General features: G+C 46.6%; 1 protein-coding gene across 1 annotated transcript in view; it reads left to right on the top strand.

Moving 5' to 3' along the window:
* LOC147626345 (uncharacterized) overlaps positions 1–22,077 on the top strand; it is a 35,644-nt gene extending 13,567 nt beyond the window's left edge. The window contains exon 6 of the mRNA XM_086816487.1: positions 21,632–22,077. Coding sequence (XP_086672613.1) covers positions 21,632–21,853 — 222 coding nt within the window. The 3' untranslated portion in view covers positions 21,854–22,077. The remainder of the gene's footprint in view (positions 1–21,631) is intronic.
* The last annotated feature ends 302 nt before the right edge of the window (positions 22,078–22,379 follow it).

The raw sequence follows: 22,379 nt of genomic DNA, 5'->3' as shown, positions 1-22,379 counted from the left end.
CTCTGGCACTTTCCCACCAAGCCTCGTGTTAGGTGACTTGTTTATAAGGTGAACGGCTGTCCTAACAGCTTCAGCCCAAAAACCATGAGGTAATGCAGCATGTGACAACATAGAACGGACCTTCTCCTGAATGGTCCTGTTCATCCTCTCTGCTGTCCCGTTTTGTGGAGGATCATAAGGAGTAGAGAGCTCCCTCTTGATGCCTTTAGCATCACAAAAGTCCTGAAACTGTTTGGACATATACTCTCCACCATTGTCGGAACGCAAAGCCTTCAGTGTTTTGCCAGTTTGATTCTCAACAAGAGCAACAAACTTCTCAAACACTGAGAATGTATCACTCTTCAAACGAAGAGGATAAACCCACACCTTGCGTGTGGCATCATCTATAAAAGACACAAAATATTTTGCCCCTCCCAAAGAAAGCTGAGGCATCTCACATACATCTGTATGCACAAGCTCTAACTGAGCATCTTTCTGTCCAAGAGCTTTCTTGTGGGGGCATTGGAGTTGCCTGCCATATATACAATGCTCACAAAACTGAAAACTTGAAAACTTTAGAGAAGGCAAGTAACCCAAACGAGACAATTGCTCCATTCCTTTGACACTCATGTGTCCCAACCGGCTATGCCACAGAGAGATTTCCGGCAGCTCGGTTGCATTTACATTAGCATGGTGACAAACACTGTTGGGTTTTATGCTGTGTATGCACCCAGAGGAGTGCTAGTGATCATCAGTAGATTACTGGGGCACTTTTTACGTCAGTTAGTGGAGGTTTTTTCCCCCAGTTCAGTTCAGTTTCACTTATATGCAGTTTATAAGTGTTTTGGTCCACCCGGCACATTTTATGGCCGGACATGTGAACACTTATCTTTAGGGTCACTATTATGTGGCTATTGTACTTCACTTTTGATAATCAAGCAATAGACAATAGTCGTGCCCTCTCTCACTGTTGGTTTCCACGCTTGCTTGAAGCTCCTGTAAACCCTAACCCTAATACTGCAGCACCTTCATTTGGTATCAGAGCATTGAAGCTTGCCCTGCCCTGCCCGTACACTGCCAGTGCTACTGCCCGTACTTCTGAGCGCCGTACACCTGTGCGCCTGCTGCCCGTACACCCAGTCTGCGCCGCCTGCAAATCGTCGCCTTCAGTTACTGTACCGGCCCGTACAGTCAAGCGCCGCCTTCAGGTACTGTGCAACGCGTGACCTTGCTTCCGTACCTGGCGACTGTACAAACCTGCGCAGGCTGCGTACTTGCTTCTGTACCTGACGTGTACCTGCTCGCCCAGCACTGTACTGTACCTTCAGCAGCTGACGTGTACCTGCTCGCCCAGCACCGTACAGCACTGTCTGCTCCGTACACAGACAGCGCTTCTGTTCACACTTGCGTAGACAAGCCGTACAGCTGTCAGTACAGGCGACCTGCAATATTTGGTGTTCTGTACCTGTTCAGTACCCGCCTTCAAGTACTGTACCTGCCCGTACAGTAAGCCTTTAAACTTCCGTACCTTCAGTACCTGCACAATACTTCCACATCATCAGTCCTGTGAAGTACAGTTAACTGTACTTGCACTTTGGTGATCTGTACCTGCAGAAATACCACAAGCTACTCAGTCATTCAGTGGTAAGCATTAAAATTTTGTTTTTGGGCATTTTTATTTTCTCTGTGAAAAATATACAGGCACAACAGGCAGATTTTCTAGCAAAGAACTATACAGGTTTTTTGCACAGTTTGGGTGCAGCAAATTTGGGCATTTTTGGGGCATTTTGGCATTGTGTACGCCATTTGCTGCTCTACTCAGTCATTGGTGCATTGAGCTGCACATTCAGAGGATTGAGAGTGCAGGCATAATTGGGTGAACTGTATTCAGTGGAGTACAGTTATTATCAGGGTTTCTGCTATTGGGTTTTTTGATAAACAGGTACAACATTGTGCGTAAGCATAATGGCAAATCAACAGCAAAGTGATGTATTCACATATTTGTCTAAGGAAGACAAATTGGATGGCACGAACTACTCCTTGTAGAGTTTTATGCTGAAAAATGTGCTTGTGGCAAAAGGTCTTTGGGATTTTGTTAGTGGTGATGAACCACGTCCAGGTCATGCTCGCACGAAACACATTGAGATTCACTATCATTTTGTTCGGGAGAGACTCCAGGTAGGAGATATCAGTCTGATCTACTGTCCTACAGATCAGAATGTGGCAGACATCTTCACCAAGGCATTACCACGTCCGAAATTTGAAGCATTCCGCAATGCTTTGAATTTGTTTCCTTTTGGTGGATGATGTACACTGATCACATATCACTCCAGGGGGGTTTGTTGGGTTTTATGCTGTGTATGCACCCAGAGGAGTGCTAGTGATCATCAGTAGATTACTGGGGCACTTTTTACTTCAGTTAGTGGAGGTTTTTTCCCCCAGTTTAGTTCAGTTTCACTTATATGCAGTTTATAAGTGTTTTGGTCCACCCGGCACATTTTATGGCCGGACATGTGAACACTTATCTTTAGGGTCACTATTATGTGGCTATTGTACTTCACTTTTGATAATCAAGCAATAGACAATAGTCGTGCCCTCTCTCACTGTTGGTTTCCACGCTTGCTTGAAACTCCTGTAAACCCTAACCCTAACACTGCAGCACCTTCAAACACCTGCATGCATAAAGTAAAGAGTGTCCACCTTAGAGCCTCTGGCAACAACCAGTGAGTCCTTACAAATCTTCCACTTTCTATGACCAAATGTGGTAACATAATCAGCATCATCAAGCTGTCCAGTAGAAAGCAGGTTCTTCTTGATCTCAGGCACATGCCTGACATCATGGAGCATAAGCTGTGAGCCATCTGAAAACACAAGCCTCACATCACCTCTGCCAAGAATCTTGCATGCATGGTTATCACCCAAATAAACCACTCCTTCATTGCCAGCAGTATACCTGACAAACAAGTCTCTGCAACCTGTGACATGAAAGGAGGCACCTGAATCAATGATCCATGAGTGCATACCATGACCACCTGTAAGAAGTGAATGGGCATCAAGTGAAGACGTAAATAGGACCTCATCCTCACTGCCACGTGCATGTGACACATTGATTTCTTCAATCTTGACTCCACTTTTGCCCTTTGGCTTTACATCTTTGGCTTCATCTTTCTCTTTGTCTTTGCCTTTTCCCTTTTCTTTTTGATCATTTTTCCATTTGTAGCATTGCTTTTTAATGTGTCCCTTCTTGCCACAATAATGGCATTCCAAATCCTTTTTGGAGCGAGACTTGCTCCTTCCCCTTTCTTGGCTTTTTCCCCTTTGCTGGGATCTCCCACGTGCATTCATTGCATTGGACTTTCCAACAGAGTTGTTTTTCCTGTTCATCTCTTCTTGAAGAAGAGCACCCTCAACATCTGCATATGACAGCATAGCATGCGAATTGCTAGTGGCTGTCCTGAATGTGTCCCAACTCTCTGGCAAAGTGCATAACAGAAAAGTGGCTTTGAACTCATCGTCCATTGCCAACTTTTGATTAACGACCTGGCTGACAATACCATTAAACTCATTTAGATGGGCTGTCATAGACGCCCCTTCCTTCATCTGAAGACCTATGAGTTTCTTCAACCAATACACTTTGCTTGAGGCACTTTGTTGGGCATACAAGTCCTGCAATCTCTGCCACATTCCCCAAGCTGTCTTCTCTTCACGAATGCTGAAAAGTAATGAGTCTGACACAGACAACATGATAGTAGATCTTGCCAGCTCATCCATATCTTCCCACTCTTCAGCAGTAAGAGAAGCAGGCATCACACCCCTTTCTTTGATAGGCTTGTGCTGCTTCTTCTGGAGCAACACATTATAGCACTGGGTTTGCCAAATATCATAGTTATGTGAGCCTTCAAGCTTCTTGATGTGAAGCAATGAAGAGCTCTCACCTGTGGTTGCCATAGCAATATGCAACCTGTCAATGTCTGACTCCCTACAAAATGTGCAAACACTGCACCAAAAGCACACAAAGTGCTCACAGTTGTTCTCCCAAGCTTTATCTCCCACTGCGGAAGCAAAAATGCAACTTTTCTCCCACTTTATGTGATGAAATCACCAAAATCTGGTTGCTGCAGATTTAGGACAGCACCTTAAATGTGCTCTGTTGCCCTTCCAAAGTACTGTACAGCAGTACTAAGTGCTCACCAATGATGTACCAAACCTGTACCGGCAAGTACAGCAGCTGAAATTGAACCTTTTCCTCACTCAAATCAGTGTACAAGCATGCCAAAACTTGCACAAAGCTGTGCTAAATCTGTACCAGCAGGTACAGTAGCAATAAATGCTCTCCTGGCTGTCCAAATGAGTAAAAATCAGACTTTTACAGTCCCGAACACTGCATAAAACAGTCCCGAACAGAAATTGGGCAAAAGCCCCTTGATTGCAAGCTGATTTCTGAGGATTCAAGGCATAAAAGTCTTGCTTGCTGCTTTGCCAAGCTCAACAAGCATACGAACTTGAAAAGCCCCTTGATTTAAGATCAATTTCTGATCATACATGGTACATTGACGCACATGAAGGCATCCAAAGTCTTCACAGTGCTTCCCCCTGGCCACGTATACATCCAATACATGAAAGCCCTTTGATTTACAGGCACATTGAGTGCTTGTAAGGCATCAACACATTATCCACAGCATGAAATGCGATTGCCTGCATGCAAATCAATCCAATCGGCACAAAAGCCCCTTGATTTGCACTGCAATTTGCTGCAAATTTTGCCCGAATGTGCGATTTCTCACATCATACAGCATGTATGAGTGCTTAATTGCACAATTACATCAAAAGCCCCAAATTTCGACATCCAATTTCCTGCAAATTAATCCTGATTGTGACCAATGTCACCCGATTTTGCCAATTTTGCTCAAAATTGAGCAATTGGGCACCTGTACCTGCTCAATTGATTATTGTACCTGCTCAATTGCAAGTCCCAAAAAAAATGAAGCAAGATACCTTGTAATTTCTGATTTTTTTGTTGCAGAAAAAAAATGGGTGATGAATTTGGTGCTGCTCTGCAGAAATCTGATGCTGTTGGAGGGCTCTTCAGGCGTACTGCAGGAGTGTGAAGTTCCGCATGGAAATGAACGTCGACAACAAGGAAGAGTGGGCCGTGGGTTTCAGCGAGGCAGCCAGCCGGTACCCTCGTTTCACGACCTGCTTCAGCTGCAGCTTCAGCTACGCGTTGCTGGGCAGCCACGCCTCACAGAAATCTGATAGAGCCGTCCAGCAGTGAACTAATGGAGGCGGTGCCTAAAATGATGGCAAATCTACCGAGGCCGTTGTCCATCTCCGATTTGTCGCCGTCCCCAATGCATGGCTCTGATACCAGTTGAATGGGAGAGAGAATTAGGGTTAAGAGTTAGAGTTCATGTGTGGGAGACATACACAGAGAGAACAAGGGAGAGAGAGAGTTGTGGGGACAAGTCAACTCATGGGAATGAGTGTGTATATTGCACTAGTACACATAGTGCACTTAGTACATTAAAAGTACTAAGTGTACTATGTACTATAACTTATGGGCTTGTACACACTATAAGGGTGGGCATAATGCCTTTACCCCAACAATGGTTTCAGGGAAACATTGTTTATGGCTCTCTTTAATGGGATGAATTCTTTTCATGGCCCCCTTTATTGGGATGGATTATATCCATGGAGATTTCTTTCTTGGACGAGATTTATATAGATATTGGGCTTCACAAGCAATTTCTATGGACGAATCTGTCCGAGTTTATAGAGAAGAAATCTTTGGATATCTATGGACGAATCTGTCCGAGTTTATAGAGAAGAAATCTTTGGATATCTCATGGATATGATGCTTTTATGGATAAAGTCCACCTCTACTCCAAGGTGTGTGGTTAGCACAGAGTATGTGGTAAGAGTTATGGTATACAAGTCTATGGATTCCTGGACTTCTTTTCTAGGGATTTGGATCCATCCTCAGGTTTATGGATTATGTTTATGGCTCCCTTTTACTGGGATGGATTATTCTTCTTGGCTCCCTTTATTTGGGATGCATTGGACTTATGAAACTCATGATTCACATACCCTGTGTAGTGTTCTCTTGTCCTACGTGCTCTCTTGAAGATTGTTTCTACCATGTGAGGGTGGAACAATAGAGAGTAGATGGAAGGGAACATGGGCACTTCAAAGGGTAGTGACAAGCACAACATACCCTGTGTAGTGTTCTCTTGTCCTACGTGCTCTCTTGAAGATTGTTTCTACCATGTGTGGGTGGAACAATAGAGAGCAGATGGAAGGGAACATGGGCACTTGAGAGGGTAGTGTCAGTTAGTGGCCGAAATGCCTACAAACTATTGGTGGCCGAAATGCCTATAAACTATGTGTAGGAGAAATGCTTATGGAACACCAGGTTATCTATGCCTGCGAGTGATTGTTTTATCTTGTTACTTGAGCCCACCTCTCATCCAAGGTGTGTGGTCAGAGTACCAACACGGAGTGCAAGTGGTAAAGTGGACATGACGGGACTTATGTCTATGCCAACGGTCATGTGGACCGATGTCTTGTTGGCAGGAGACTTATTTTGTCTCGCCCATTTACTTGGGACATGGATTATGATATCTGGACTTATGGGACTGTTTTATCTCGCCCATTTACTTGGGACATGGATTATGATATCTGGACTTATGGGACTGATTTGTCTCGCCCATTTATCTTGGGACATGATTATGATATCTGAACTTATGGGACTGTTTTTGTCTCACCCATTTATCTTGGGACATGATTTTGATATTGGTATTATGGAGACTTATTTAGTCTCGCCCATTTCTTTGGGACATGGATTCTTCAGTTATATTGGATTTTTGAGACCGTCTCGTCTCGCCCAATCGATGGGACATGATTATATCTTGAATATATGGCTTGAAGTTTAAAGTTGTGGACAACTTTTAAGAAGTTGGGGAGGATGTCACCAGCTTGGACATTTCCCAGTCTGAAAGGGGTCTGGTGGACTCCAGGATGTTTAAATATTTGGAAAGAACAAGCTTTGGGAATGCTAGAATACAAAGGACCACACTCCTAAAATTTAGGAGTTGCTATTTTTGGCTCGACTCCGATGGAAATTCTGTTCGCGTCATTACATCTGGAATTGAGCAGATACCAAGAGTTGGCAAAGTGCCCATGACAGAATGTCTACCAGTTGGGATATTTTTAGAGATGAAGTATATGGAAGGACCCATCTCTTAGATTGGGACATGTGGACCAAAGTGAGACAAGTGGCCTGACACTTGTTAGAAAGTGGATCAAAGTGAGACAAGTGGCCTCACACTTGTCACTTCAGCTATTGTGTGGCTCTCCACTTGTCATTGTAGCCTTCTCTTGCCATTTTAGCTCATGGGAGGCCCAAATCTATAAATTGGAGCCCTCTCTCTTCATTAATGGAGGCTCTCTTGCTGCACACTAGCCTCTACCACCGTTACAAGCTGCCCTAATGATGGCTACTCTCTTTCTCTCTCTCTTGAAGGCTGCCCATGAAGAATACCGGCTGTTGGGGACTATTTTGGAGGCTTCCATCGCGAAGAAATACTGAAGTCCTTGTACTGGCTGTACCAGCTTTTGTACTTGTTGTACCACCCATTGTACCAATTGTACTAGCTTTTGTACTTGTTGTACTTGTACCAGCTACCGTACCGATTGTACCAGCCACTGAACCTGCTGTACTAGCCACTGTACCGGTTATACCAACCATTGTACCTGTTGTACCGACTGAATGGAGAGTTGTACTTGCTGTACCCTTTCTATTGCATGAAGACCCGTGGTTTTTGGGGAAGAATTAGTACCCACACGGAGGTATATGGATTATATTGTTGGCTCGGCATTTCTACAGCCTATGTTCTGGCTCAGTTGCCTCGTGTTGGGCTGTGTTATGGCATTTGTATATGGATGTCCGGCATCTCCCGTGGGGAGAGTAAGGCCCTCAAAGCTTGTACATGATAATATTCTCCTTGGGTAATAAAATACTCCAAGGGGGGGGTCGGCCCATTCCGGCCTCTATGCGGTGTCACGTGTGCAAGCTCCATTTTCAGCATTTGTGGATGTTTTTTCCAGCTTTTATGTTTTATGCAAAGTGATGATGGATATGTGTTAAGGCTGTGGCCATGTTTAAATGTTTTAATATGCATTGATGGTATCAACAAGTGTGTCAAAGGCCCTAGTCCCCCAGGCACCCGCCGCGAGTTTCAACTGGCAGCAGCAGCAGCAGCTGGCGGCAGCATCAGCATTTGGCGGCGGCGGCGGCATCAGCCCATGCAGCAGAGCCCTTGCACAACAGCGCCCAACAGCAGTGGTTACACCTGGCAGCATCAGCGCCCAACGGCAGCAAGAGCAGCATGCGTAGCAGCGCCTGGTGGTCAGCAGCATACTTGGCGACAGCAGCAGCACACCATGGCGGTGGCAGCAGCAACAGGCGACAGCAGCAGTACCTGGCGTATTACATCCGGCCACCCCCACACGGCGACCTGCTCAGTAACTAGGGATGCGCTTGCCATCTCACCATGCGCCATGCAACGGCGACCTCCTCCAATCCACCACCTTTCGCTCTTTTTAAAGAGGCGATGCCCCTTTTATTAAAAATGCCAAAAAAGCAAAGGTTAAAGGAAACGCATGCTTTTCAAAAAATATAATAATAAGCCTTTAAATCATCAAAGGTTTAAAAACCTTATAACTTTAAAAATCCTTTTTGTCCCCTTTCACACTTGGGCTGGCCACCATATATGGGTTTCCTCTTCATATCCAAATTGATGCCTTTCACACTGTCCATCCCGTGCCCGTGCCCGTGCCCGTCTGCTTGTTGTCTAGAGGGAAAAACACAGGGTCGTAACACTTCCCCTACACAAAGCTGAGCTAGTGAGACTCTTCTTCCAGGTTTGCAGCTAGCCTTCTTTGAAAACTTGGAGCAAACTGTAGCCAGCTCTATTCCAAAGCCCGCTGTGCACAGAAGAAAAATGCAATAAAACAAATACTCTTGCTTGGGGAGGAGGCCCTTAAGTGGGTAGATTGGGACCCAATCTGGTGCTGACTCTTCATATTCTCTCTCTACAACTCTTATCTCTTGTATTAAAGCTTTAAAGTGGATTGCTTCATGCTCACTAACATAAAGGTGTAAAGAAGGCCGCACGATCAAACCGTTGCATGTTACATGGTATTAGAGCTTCTGGTTGTGACCCAGGTTGGCTACCTACAATGAAAGCATGCCGTGGATGATAAAATTAAGGGTAGGAAAAACCACCCAACCATTCACCATGTCAGGATAAGAAGAAAGAAGCTTCAAAGAAGACACCACTGCAGAAGAAAGTCAAGAAAGTGTCCAAGAAGACACCACAAAAGAAGAAACGCTTCCTCAAAGCACTAAAGTTTTCCTTCAAGAGTTGATGGAGCAAAGCATGCTATTAAAGTTACAACTTCAACAAGCGAAAGAAGTAGAAAAGCCTAAAGAGCAAGGTCTCCCAAATTTTGAACGCATGCCTCTTCTAATGAAGTAGCAAAAGGAACTTGATGAGGAACAGAAGGCCAAGGAAGCCAAACGCAAGGATAAAGAAGACTAGCGTCGGGCAGAACACATGGCTTTGGAGCATCAACACAAGCTCGATCGGGAAGCTATGCAACTCTTGCACGTTGCATTAGTAGACACTGGCAACCTTATAGGCCAGTCTGATTGGCAGCACTTTCCAAATTGGTACTTGGTCCCAATTCCTCCACCACCCCATCCACCACCGTCATTCGTGCTCAACCAAACTTCAACAAGTATGATAGTAAGTGTGATCATTTTGCAGTCACTCAGTTCATACATCAATTTGTTGCATATTTTTCGTTGGCTAAGATTGCTGATTTTGAAGGTAGTCCATATGGTGGCTCTGCACCTCATTGGGAAAGTCGTTACTTGGTGGCAGCATTCGTCCGGTTTTCATACAGATCCAACCACCGACACTACACATTACATATGGGATACCCTTGTGTCCGACCTGAAAGCGAGGTTTCTTCCACCCCAGTACTTGACCAATTTGGAGGATGAGTTTTACAAACTCTCTTAGAATGGGTCTCTTTAGTGGCCATTGTCGAAGCCCCCCTGCCCCTCCATCATGGTTTAAAAAAAACATGTTTCATTGTTTTGAAACCTTTGAAATGTTTTGCTCAAAAAACGCCAAAACCTCTTGGCCAATGACGATTTGAGAAAAAATGCAAAAAAAAAAATCCCTAATTTTTTTCCTTGAGTAGATCCCGATGTAGTAGCAACTTGAATGCCCATGGACCCTCTCCTTCTTCTTTATTCTCCTTCTCTTGCTCTCCTCTCCTTCCTTCCCCTCTTCTTCTCTCTCCCCCTTCTTCGACTTCTTCTCTTTTTTCCCTTTTTCTTTTTCTTAGTCTTTGCCTCACAATTAAAATCACACTTAATCTCCTTAATCCCATAATTACAATCCCAAATTCTACAATGCCTTGCAACAACAAAAAATGACAATACCTGGAATTTGTGGGATGACACCATGTTCTAGTGGTTTCTGAAATGTGTGTGTGTGTATACGCACGTTGCATGCATGGAAGCCTTGTTGTACTTGATCCAGCGCTAAGCCTATTTATTAGGAACTTGTGATGAATAGATCGGAAGCCTTGCTCTATTGATCCACAGCCCGAAGTCTGATTAAGAACATTAATACTGAATTAAGATCATGGTTGTTTCTCGTATTGATACAAACCAATTTGTACCATATGGTTCGTATTATGGTACGATTTTTTTTTAATTTTATATCCCCCTCCCCCTCCAGAAAAAATAGATCCCAAATGCTCAACAAAAATAGAAATCTTGCTCAATAATTAAAGACGGAAGATCCCAAATGCCTGCAATACTTTGCAACTTTTTTGTCCACTCGGCATTCCCTATCGGGTTGCTGAGAGACCCAAGGAATCTGGCAAGGTAGACTGGTAGTGTACATTTGATTGGTAGGATGAGAGAATCTTGCTACATCACTTGGAGATCCTTGGTATAGGTAGGCTAGACAGTTAGATCCTCGTATAGGTAGGCTAGACAGTCCAATCCTCAAGTTATGTACGAGGGAGAAGATTTGGACATGGCCATTTTGATCCTCAGAGGAGTCCCTAAACCTATCACCCTAGATGCACTGCCCGTATCTAACCTATCACCCTAGATGCACTGCCCGTATCTGTGCAAGGACGGTCCGTTAGTCATAAACACTACACTGGGAGACCTTCGGCATCGCATTGCCATGTAGGCTCTTTTTTGGTGACAATTGGGAGATCCAACATGGAGGGACACATCTCCATGTTCTGGTTCCTCAAGCACTATGGACACCTTGCTTCCAACCTTCCCTCACATTCAAGCTTGAAGCTCCATAGTTTGTAAATGTAAAATAAAAAAAACCGTATTTTATCGTACGGTATTCCAAATTTTCATATCGTACCAAAATTCCCATACGGTATCGAATTCCTGCCTAGTGCTTGGGACCCTATGCTAGCTGCTGATAGCTGTCTATCTGCTTGCCGCCAGGGTTCCATGCCCCCAGATGAGGTTGATGAGGACTTTGTTACCACTGCAGTTTATATTCCTTCTTCCCTTCCTCATTGTGAGGAGTCTACCTCTGCCTCTCTTTGTGATGCTTTTGAGGATGCCCGTCCCCCTGCCAATTCTGCAGGCTTGTTGTTTTGGAGGATGCTTTTTTGGACCCGGTTGGATGCCTTGGATTTGTTGTTGCTAACCGTGCTTGGGACAAAGTGGTACTTCCAGAGTTTTTTGGCTTTGGATCAGAATTAGGTTGGGCTTATCTTGTACCAGTCCGACGACTTCTTTTTTCAGAGGGGGATGTGGAGTCCTTTCATCTTGCGATGCCCACCTCAGTTGTGTGTACTTATGTACAGCATTGGGTAACTCATGGTACGGAGTTTGAGCAGATGGACCCCATCTTTTCTACAGAGTCTTTACATCTTGCGATGCTGACCTTTTCAGAGGATGCTTTTATACAGCATTTGGCTACTCTTTGTACAGAGTTGGAGCAGATTGACTCTTTCTTTTGAGGGTTCCAGTGAGGAGCAACTTGCTTCTCCTAGAATTGATTATATACAGGATCTGATCTTGGTTGGTTATGAGGTTTTTCATACCTTCTCCAGGCTGGATACACGACATTCGACTTCGGGGAGGGTTCTTACACTTGGGTTTGGCTCCATTATTTGGAGCAGCACGGTCGCAGCCTACTTGGTTGTTTTCTTCCAGAGGAGCGGTGTACTTGGCAGCTTGTTCTGTTGCTTATGTAGTTGAGTTGCTGAGGAGATTGCTTGTGGAGCTTTCTAGGTACCTGTTTCTGCAGTCTATGATCGAGGACGGCGTCTCTGGCTTCTTGGAGTTCACTCAGCATCTGGTGCTGAGAGGGGGTGTTAGACATCATCCCCTACTTGCTGGCTTCCTATTTGGTGTCCTATTTTAGCCTCTAGGACTGACCATGTTAGCTTGAGGGGTTGGTCACCCCTCACATATATTTTACCCATATTTATTCTCCATTTTATGGTCCTGGGTATTTTCCTAGTCGTGGAGGCACTTTATCACCAGTCGGTTGCCTTCATGTAGGCATATATATAGCCGGCATGCCTCCCTCATATCTCACTGCTTGCCTAGTTGCAGTTCCTCACATACGAGGTTCTCCTCTCTTGCTCGGGACATGTATTCCTTTTGGTGATGATATTGAGAGCAGGTTCTCACCTGTGTTTCCTCTCCATCTTTCTCTCTCTCTCTCTCTTGTGTTTCCACTTTCCCTTCTTTCGCTGCACATTCTATCACTCCCCACGTTCCCACTGGACCGTCAGTTGGATGGGAACAACTACGGCATATGGAAGGTAATGATGGAATCTGTTTTGGAGTCTTACGACCTTGTTGATTTCATTGTTGTTGGGGTTCCACAGCAGAGTTAGAGGAAGGGGAGTTACCCTTGATTCGGAAGGAACGTGAGGCACATACAAGTTATGGGATCGTGTCAATGCCAGAGTCCGTTCCTTCATTTTCCTCAATTGCACACCTTAGGTAATCAATCATATCAAGCATATAACACTGGCCAAAGGTATTTGGCAGCATTTGGCTTCTCTGTACAACAGGGTATCGCCCATGAAGAGGATCTCCTTGGAAGTTCAGATGTGGGTGATGAATCGTGCAAAGTCATCGACGATGCGGGAGCACATCAACAAGCTGCAGGCTCTTCAGCAGGAAGTTCTCTGGGCTAGGAAGAGATATCATCGGAGGATATGGCCATAACGTTGCCGTCGCATTTGTCCTCTCAGAACTCAGCATTTTACTCTTCTTTGATTACCAGTGGTAGGCTCAGCACCATCACATGGGAGGAGCTTGTGTCCATGGTCTTGGACCAAGAGGAAAGATTCACGAACCTTCCACAGGGCGGAGGTTCGAAGGCCTTGACTGGCCAACGGTCGAAAGGCCGTAACAACAAGCGCAAAGGGAAGGCTTCATCGGAGAAGTCTTCTGAGAAGATGTCCGACTCAGACCGCGAGAAACTGAAGGCAGAGAGAACCTGTAATGATTGTGGCAAGAAAGGCCACTATTGGAAGCAGTGTCCCAAGCGGAGCACCGAGAAGGGCGCAGAATCCTCAGCAACAACCTTGAAGACTCCAGCTTTTGTGCACCTGGAGGTGATGGACACCGATGTTTCATTTTGTTCGGGCAGGGAGGAGGTTGGAGGACTCTCCGCTACGGATACTTGAGAGTGGATTCTAGACAGTGATACTTCCAGGCACATGACTCCTTCCCGTTCGGCTTTACAGGATCTCTGCAGGTATTCAGGTCACATTCTTACTGGAGATACATCCACTATCCAGTTCACAGTGAGAGCAGGTTGGAGATAGTTCCCGATGGCAGAAGGGGGAAGCATTCCTCCCAGGTGTTGTATGTTCCATCACTTGGTTTTTATCTGTTTTCAGTGCATTAGGTTTGCAAGATTGGCATACGGGTGGAGTTTGATGAGCATTTTGTTGCTCTTCGGGACGAGGCAACATGCCACGTAGTTTGGGAAGGCGGAGTGGAGAATGGAGTTTACAAACTTTCAGCACTCTCTTTCCCAAGTTCTCAGTTTTGTGATGAGTGGCAGTCTGGTAATGGCCACTTAAGTGTGGATACACTGTAGGTGCAGGCTTTCCCGGACCAGATGGTGGATGGCTTGCCGGATGATGGTAGCAGTTGGTAGGAACTTTCCAGTACAGATGTTGGTAGTTCTTGTGTTCGTCAGTCAGATGAAACTTTACAGGTAACCTATGCTCTGATGTCTCGTAGCATTCGGGACAAAGAAATTCCTGTAGTTGAGGAAGTTCTTTCCATGGGGACCTATTGGAAAGCCAAGCAGGTGGCAGTTGATTACTTGCAGAAGGAGGTGGATGTTACACATTCTCCAGGCTTTGTGATTCCGGATTCAAAGGGGGCGGTTTACAGGTTTCCGGAAGCCTCGAGTGGTCTTCAGCAGGTTTCCAGGACTTGGCATCCCATCGTTATAGATGTTGATCCTTGTGAGCAGTATGATGCCTCCTTGACTCGGAAGCAGAATGGTTCATTGATTTGGTTGATGCATACCAGATTGGATGGGAGCTTCCTGATGAGGCTGTTGAGCTCATGTTTGCAGAGGACTCTTTGGGAGGCAGGATTTTTGTATCTTGTGGTTTCTGCAACATGCGAAGGATCTTGGACTCTTTTACACAGGAGGGGGATTGATGGATGGAGTCAGACTCCGCGGTTGGAGTGACTCAGATTGGGGAGGAGAGCCAGACACGAGGATCTTGACATCAGGCTATAGTTTTTCCCTTGGCTCAGGAGCGGTAAGAGGCAGTCATCTATTGCCTTGTCGTCGACAGAGGCAGAGTACCGGGCTGCTTGTGCTGCTGCTTGCGAGGTGGTGAGGTTGCAGAGGTTACTTGGCGTGATTGGGTTTCCACAGGTGGAACCCACGGTCATCCAGAGGCACTTTGTTCGTCAAAAGATCGTTGCTGATGACATCTTGCTAGAGTTCTGTTTGACGGAGGACAGTGCGGTTGACCTCTTCACGAAGTCTCTATCTCAGGCTTTGCTCCGGCGGCACTCCAGCTCACTGGGGTTGGTTCCACATCCAGGAGCTGAGAGGGGGTGTTAGCAGTCATCTCCTATGTGTATATTTACACCAGGGCCTCTGTTGTGGGTGTGCCCGCCCGATTTAGGTGTTTTCTCATTTTTTCCCACTCTCCATATTTTTCCCTATTTTTTTGGTGTGGGAGGCTGTCTTGTGGCTCTTGGTTGATCCAGTTGAGATGGCCGACTGCTCCTGCTTCTGCACGACTGTCCCTGAGTGCTGATCGACTGCATGTAGCTGGCCGACTGGAGATATTGCAGGTCGGGTACCTTCAGGGTGCTGTCGACTGCCTTCTGTGCTGACCAACTGGATCATAGGGGCCATATAAAATGGCCCCTAGGCCCCCCACACTTTGTATTCTGTATTTCGGGATTTCTTGTGTATATAGCAGAGTTACACGCCTCTCTCTCTCCCTCTCTATTGCTGTGTTTTTTTGCAGTGCTCTTGCTCTTGTGTTTTCAGATCTTGTCTTCATCTCCGCTGCATATTCTGACACCTTCCTCCCTGGATTGCTAGTGACTTTGACCTTCTACTATAACTGACTTTGACTTGAATTGATATTTTTGTCTCAACACCTTCACTCTTGATCTCCAGTTCCAAGTCTTGTTGAAGAAATGAGCATGTGTTCTAATGTTGTTCCCATGCTTGCTTTCCCTTAACCTTAACACAGCGTTGGGTCACGTGCTAGAACTGATTGCCTGTTGCTAGGCCTTTGGAACTGATTTGAGAGCTTAATGATGTACTAGTTTTGCGTGCATACCCTTAGGGAATGCTTCCTTTGGCTTTTCCTGTTGCAGACCACTCCATTTGCTACCCTGCCACATCCTTTTTGTTGGAACTGTGCACCTTCCTTGGGATTTTGCTTGTGGCTTGAGCTTGAATGCTCTGATACCAATGTTGCATGCGCGGAAGCCTTGCTGTACTGATCCACAACCCTAAGCCTGATTAAGAACAAGATGCTGATTTAAACACATGATTAAGACAAAGGAGAGAGATTGGGTGTTAGGGTTTTCGGTATTTTAATATGGTTCAAAAAGGTTGCATAAAAGCTTGTACATGTGTGGGCCTTGGTCAGCCCCAAGGGGTTGACCTTCTGGCCGCTTTCTACATGCTTCTATTGGATGACTAGATGAATGATGAACTGAATGCCAAACTGAATTATGACTTGTTGCTTATATATCTCACCGAGGACCAGGCCGGCCAATTCCCCTGTTGTCGGTCAGCTATGTTGGACAAATATTCATAATTTCCTTCTCTTTAATGTTGCGCTTCTGCGTGATATGTCCCACTGCTAGCCATTCAATTGGGTACTGTCCTGCCTAGTGCTTGGGACTGTATGCTAGCTGCCGACAGCTGTCTGTCTGCCTGCTGACAAGGTTCCATGCCCCCAGATGAGGTTGATGCTGATGATGATGAGATGTAGATACTGATGCTGATGCTTTTGATGCTATTGATGATGACACTATATGTTGTCCTAAGTGCTGCACTAACCAAGGATTAAGACTCTTCATGCAGAAGATTAGTGATGGCATGGGCGTGCATGTGACATTGGGTCCCAACAAGATGTCGTCTACTTCACTCTCTCATTCTCTTGTCTCTCTACTCTCTGAATTGGATGCTAAAGAATCTTCCACATAAAGGTATAAAGAAGGCCCTGTTGTGCGTTCATAGTTGTCACGTACGATACCATACGATTCTTACGATACGATACCGTACGGGAAAATATAGTATGATATAATTTTTTTTCTTATCGTACGATAAAATACGGTGTTTCAAAAAAATACTTATAACTGGGGCGTTATGAGAAAAGGAAGTGCTTGCCAAGATACCAATCATACCGCGTGCGGCTGCAAGCCCACTCATCAACATAAAACCTATCTAGTCTAGAGAGGTTGGGGTCGATGCTCCTCCTATCCAATCTCGAGAAGCAAAGGCTGGCTCCTAGGGTACGCCCGAACTCTGGAAGATGCCAAGGGTCCTGTACCGTGAGTGTAAGAATCATCTCCTCCTAAGACGAATACTCTGCTTCTGAGACTGTGGCCGTGGCACCTCCAAGTCTATCCTTTGCTGCCTCTATCATGTTAAAGTCACCACCCAAGCACCAAAAGTTAGCTTGAGGAAGGGCTTGTCGGATTGTGCTCGAAAAGAGGGCTCTACGTATTAGGGCGTTCGGAGCATAAACATTGAGGAAGCCAACACTATCCTCTCAAATCAAAATGGTAATCCACTGTGCACGCCCCGAGACTATGATCCTTGAGCCGGCAACAACTACTCATTGGTAGAAATACACTCCTCCGTGCGTCCCAGAGGGGCCAAAGGATGGGAACCAGAAAGTGTGACTCTTGCTTGGAAGAATCTTCCCGCATCGGTGGGTGCACCCCTTTGAAAGGTGATGCTCCTGGAGAAATAAAATGTATATGGGTCCTCCAACTATGGCTCTCTGAAGCTCACTTCTGAGTACACCTCGTCTCTGAAAGCACTGAAGTCTCCCCTAAACCTTGAATGTTTCATGAAACAATCCGCATATCAATCTCTGTTTGATGTGGCACTAGCAGAACTGCCCTCCACTCCAAGAGTCTTGGGCGAGGGTTTAGATGACGAATAGTCACAATCCGTGCGTGGATGAAGGCGCGACAGGTGGTCACTAATCCTGTCCTCCATGTGACGCCACTCTGTCCGAGCGGGAGTGTATGCATACTCCGGACTCCATTGATCACAATGGAGGTATTTGTAAGAAGAGGGAAGAGGTACCGCGACAAAAGTATGCATGAATACAAAAAGCAACACCTCCAGGCTGGAGGCTACCATCTCCCCGTCTTGGCCTTGATGGGCTGAACCTCCAAGCTCCATCCTAGCCAAACGCCAGAAATGGGTGAGAATGTTAGTGATGCAAAGATCGTGGAGGTGGTGGGAGAGCTCGACTGCTTGTCCCTGGATGGCAGTTGCCACCGACTTGAGATCCCACTATATCCCTGGGGCTCCACTGAAGGGGAAAGAGAAGATCATCGCGCCGTTATCCGGCATAGAGGGCCTAGAGTCGTGAAAAACCACACATACCCGAATAGGGGCTACTCTTTCCTCAAACATGTCGGTCCCTTCCATCGGCAGACAACGGAAGAAACTATAGTCCACAGGTTGTCCTAAGATCCTGAGGGCCCCACCTGGGAACTCTGGCAGGAGAGTCCTCACCGGGGAGGCGGCAATGGTCATCTCAACTAGCTTAGAAAATTGGTGAATAAAGCGATGGACGGAACCCACCGACTGCCTCCGCTCTGGGTCAGGGGCTATTGGGGGGCGACGAGAGTGCTATGGAGAGGCAGATGGGAGGGGGAGGTCTCGGATGATGAGGGCGGGGCAAGGTGAACTGTTGCGGGAAGAGTCAGTGTTGAGGATGGAGAGAGGGGGGGGGGTGGGTAGGTGGGGCAGGCGGAGGGGCGGAGAGGCCAGGGAGGGGCCTGTCGGGGCCTCAGAGAGGCCGGCCGGTCTCACAAAACATGGGGGATCGGGGGGGGATCTCGACGAGGGATCGGCCACCATACTGGTAGGATTGGAGGGGCCCGCTCCGAGATTGGAGAGGGCACGTCACCAACGTGAAAATGCTAAGATAAATGCTCATAACGGTTCTCTGACAGAAACGAATCCTCTTGAGCTCTGCCAGCCTGGTGCGCGCGGCGGCGGCACTTGGCTCTGGTGGTCGTCTGGCAGCTCGGGTGCAGGCCAACCGTCCGCCACTCGCCGGCAGGTGGGTCGTTTGTAGGCAGGGCCTGGTACTCCGCTACCTGAGGGCTTGCCTCTCTCCCTACCCCCTGGTGAGGGTCAGCACGAGAAACTCCCGGGGGGGGGGGGGGGGGGGGGGGGGGGTTTCTCTTGGACTGCCCCTGAGGGCAAGCTTTGGCTGAATGACCCATCTGCCTGCAAATGAAGCATTTGACTTGGAAGGCTTGAATACTCCACGCGCTGCTGAATGGGTTCGCCCTTGAAAGTTGAGGCTAGGAATAGATATACAATGTGGCACAGACTTCGGTGAGGCTACAGAGATGTGGAGGGCTGGGGGGAGACTCCATCACTCTCCCGATGGCATCACCAATCACTGAGAGAAGAGGAAGGTACGCCCTCCTAAGGCTTGGAAAACAAATTGTCACTGGGAAGCCCGAAACGCTAGCTAGAGGGTCAGACACTGAATCAAAGCCGTGCTACCACCATGCAAAGAAGGCTTGTGCCGTACGCAATGCAAGGGGGCTCAGCTGCATGACTCGGTTTGACGCCGAGGGCGAGCCGAACTCCACCTGGTAGTATCCGCGCCCTAGAGGGTGAATATCGGTGATCTTTGCAGGTTCACCAATGTGGCTCACCTGTAAAAGATCCCTAAGCTGTCCGCGCGCAGGGTCGCTACCAACGATTTTGCAAACCAGGGTGGAGGCCTCAAGTGAGGCAACAGTCGTGGCGAGAATCTGAAGATCTACTTCGGAAAAAAAAAATGCAAGCAACGGCAGCCTTGGTCGGGGATGACGGAGCGGCGGCCATGGAGTCCTCCTGAGGACGAAGACCAGAATAGGTCGAAGCTTGCCGAATAGAGCAAAAAACCCAAAGATCCTAAAAACACCAACCTGCATGGGAGGAAAGAAAAGGAGAAATGAAATGAAATGATATATTAACGTCTCTAAGAGGCCATAGTGGCCTATGAGGTCAAAACTGAGAGTACATGTAAAGTTGGTGTCTCATCAAAGAGAACAACTAAATGAGACTAAAAAGTACAATAAACTGATTGTCCTACAGTTATAAGAACAGAACTGTAAGACTCCGAGATGATACTCAGTAGAAAATACTGAAAAATGTACATCAGGTAGATCCATGTATGCTGATCAGTTGAAGTGTTGCCCTCTCCTTAGATCAAGTATCTCCGCCATGGGGCTGTCTAGAATGGAGAGGTTGTAGCAGCGAGGTAGGCGCCTCCGATGCCGAGCAATAATGGTTCTGATCTAGCGATGGTGAGGATGCCGTGGTCGGGATCCTGGTGGGCATGGCCGATGAGAAACAAAAGGAGGACGGAAAAAAACCGAGGAAGGGGGGGGGGGGCAGCGGTGGGGGTGGAAAGGCAGGGAGGTGCAGCTGCGTGCGGAAGGGAGAGGGGGGAGAGGCTGAGGCGCTGCAAGCAGCATGCAAGAGAGGGAGGGAGTTCAGAAGTGCTTCACGCTGCTCACAAAATCAGATCATTTGTGGGTCTCTGCCAGGCCTACAGTACCCATATGGACAAATTTTCCGACCTTGCAGCACCTCTCACCGATCTGCTTAAGAGAGCGACGATGCGCTGCCAAAAAGTGTCCGTTACGGGTAAGGCTCTTGAGGCCTTCCATGCATTGAAAAAAGTGGGTTCAAAAGCACTGGCCAGCTCTTAAGGTATGACCCATTTCCAGAACTGCAGGAACAGATCGCCAGAGAACGTGCTGCAAGAAGCTTGCCTTGCAGACCAGTCTGGTGCCTAACATAGAAGGGACAACCCTAATTTCAGGTTAGTTTCAGTTGGGACAGCAAACAGTTTATCTTTTGTACTCATTCTCTTACAGCAATTCAAGCAAATACTCTCTTCGGAGGAAGGGGAAAAATGGGGAGGGGGGTGGGTAGCTTAAGTGGGTGATTAGGACCCCATCGGGTGTACTGTGTATGCTATTTGCTTCTCTCTATCTCTCTTCCATAATCTCGTCCATAATCAGCAAATTGATGCGCACCTTAATCACAATGAAGAACTTCTACTACACCTTGTGTAGCATTACACAAGATGGCCATAGTAATCAATTCATCAGGTGGGGAGAGCAGTAGCTTGGGCCTTGGGTCTCCACTACAAGGAAGATGGCACCTGAAAGGCTGAATGGCAGTGCACCTTGACCTGCATTGGATTATAGTAGTGGAGGCATCAGACACGAGTCATCAGACACACTTGACTACCCGAACCGGTCGGCCCTTGTGATGAGCAGCCTCACAGTCTGCAGGCATGCTGCATAGAGACCAGAGAGAGGTTCCTCAAACCATTTGGGAAGTCTGTCAGTGCCACTTGGAGAAATCTCTAACATTCGTTGGGAATACCTTCAGAACAATTCCAAGGCCATGCAAAAATAGAGAACAGCTTTTCAGTGCATCTGGAACAGAGTACCATTCTTGTCCATGGCCACAATGGATAAGAACAGATAGTGCTACACTCCCTGCTGTGGCTCTTCCCTCTGATTCCCACATGTAGTCTCCCTCCTAGGGTCCATGTATCACAAATGCTGGCTCATGACATCTTCATGGTTATGTGTTTTGGTGGGACATCTGGCCAGCTGTGGAGTTAGCCCCCAGCCCTCTCTTTTGCCTCAACAGAGGATTGTTCTCAGTTTTATCTGATACAATTGATCTTTCTTTGTTCATGTTTCTGTATAAACAATGTTTATGCCTCCTGACACTCGTGTATTAAAGTTCCAGTTTTGAAATATGGCAGTGATAATAGCCTTATTTTGCAGCATGTTGAGGGTGTTGAAGATCCATTTAACATACTAGCAACTGAACCAGAAGAAGAGTCCAGCAAATTGGCAGTTAACAGGAAGGCCTCGCAAAAGCGCAAAAGCAAGATGGGTGTGATTGAAAGGAGAGAGTACAACAGGATGCGTTACCTGCAATGGCAAGAGAAATGGCAAGAGAAGGGAAGTGCAAGTGAACATGAGGGTCCCCATGTTTACTCGTGACTCTTCAAAGGGTCAGACTCAAATTGACACTTTTTCAACAGCTTGTTAATTACCTTGTTTGATATGAAAGAGGTCAATGGGTATGTATGGTGCAAAGCTGCTCGAGCTGCTTGTGATTGTAAGGTCCTTTTGATTGGATAAAAATTGTACATGTAAGGACAAAATTTGAGAGGCAAAGAATGCATAATGGACACAGATTGAGGGTGCAAATTTTAGGATTTTCATTCTCTCTCTCTCTCTCTCTCTCTCTCTCTCTCTCTCTCTCTCACACACACACACACACACACACCACACACGCTCGCGCGTGCGCACACAAGTTGGAATGGGTACCCAGAACAATGGGTTTATTAACTAAGTCTTATAGACACTAATAGAGTTCTTTCTATGGCTTGCTTGGGTATTAATGTTCTTTGTTTTCAAACATGGGGGTTCAAATGCCTTAACACCAAAAGCTGGGAGAAAACATGTTGGTAGTGTATCCATAAATTCATGCAATTTGAGTCATTATTGATTACTATACAAATAC

The sequence above is a fragment of the Cibotium barometz genome, chromosome 22 (assembly GCF_041138505.1).
Source record: "Cibotium barometz isolate CiBa-2024 chromosome 22, ASM4113850v1, whole genome shotgun sequence".
NCBI lineage: Eukaryota > Viridiplantae > Streptophyta > Polypodiopsida > Cyatheales > Cibotiaceae > Cibotium > Cibotium barometz.
The sequence above is the reverse complement of the archived record's forward strand: the minus strand, read 5'-3'. Positions and strand labels throughout refer to the sequence as shown.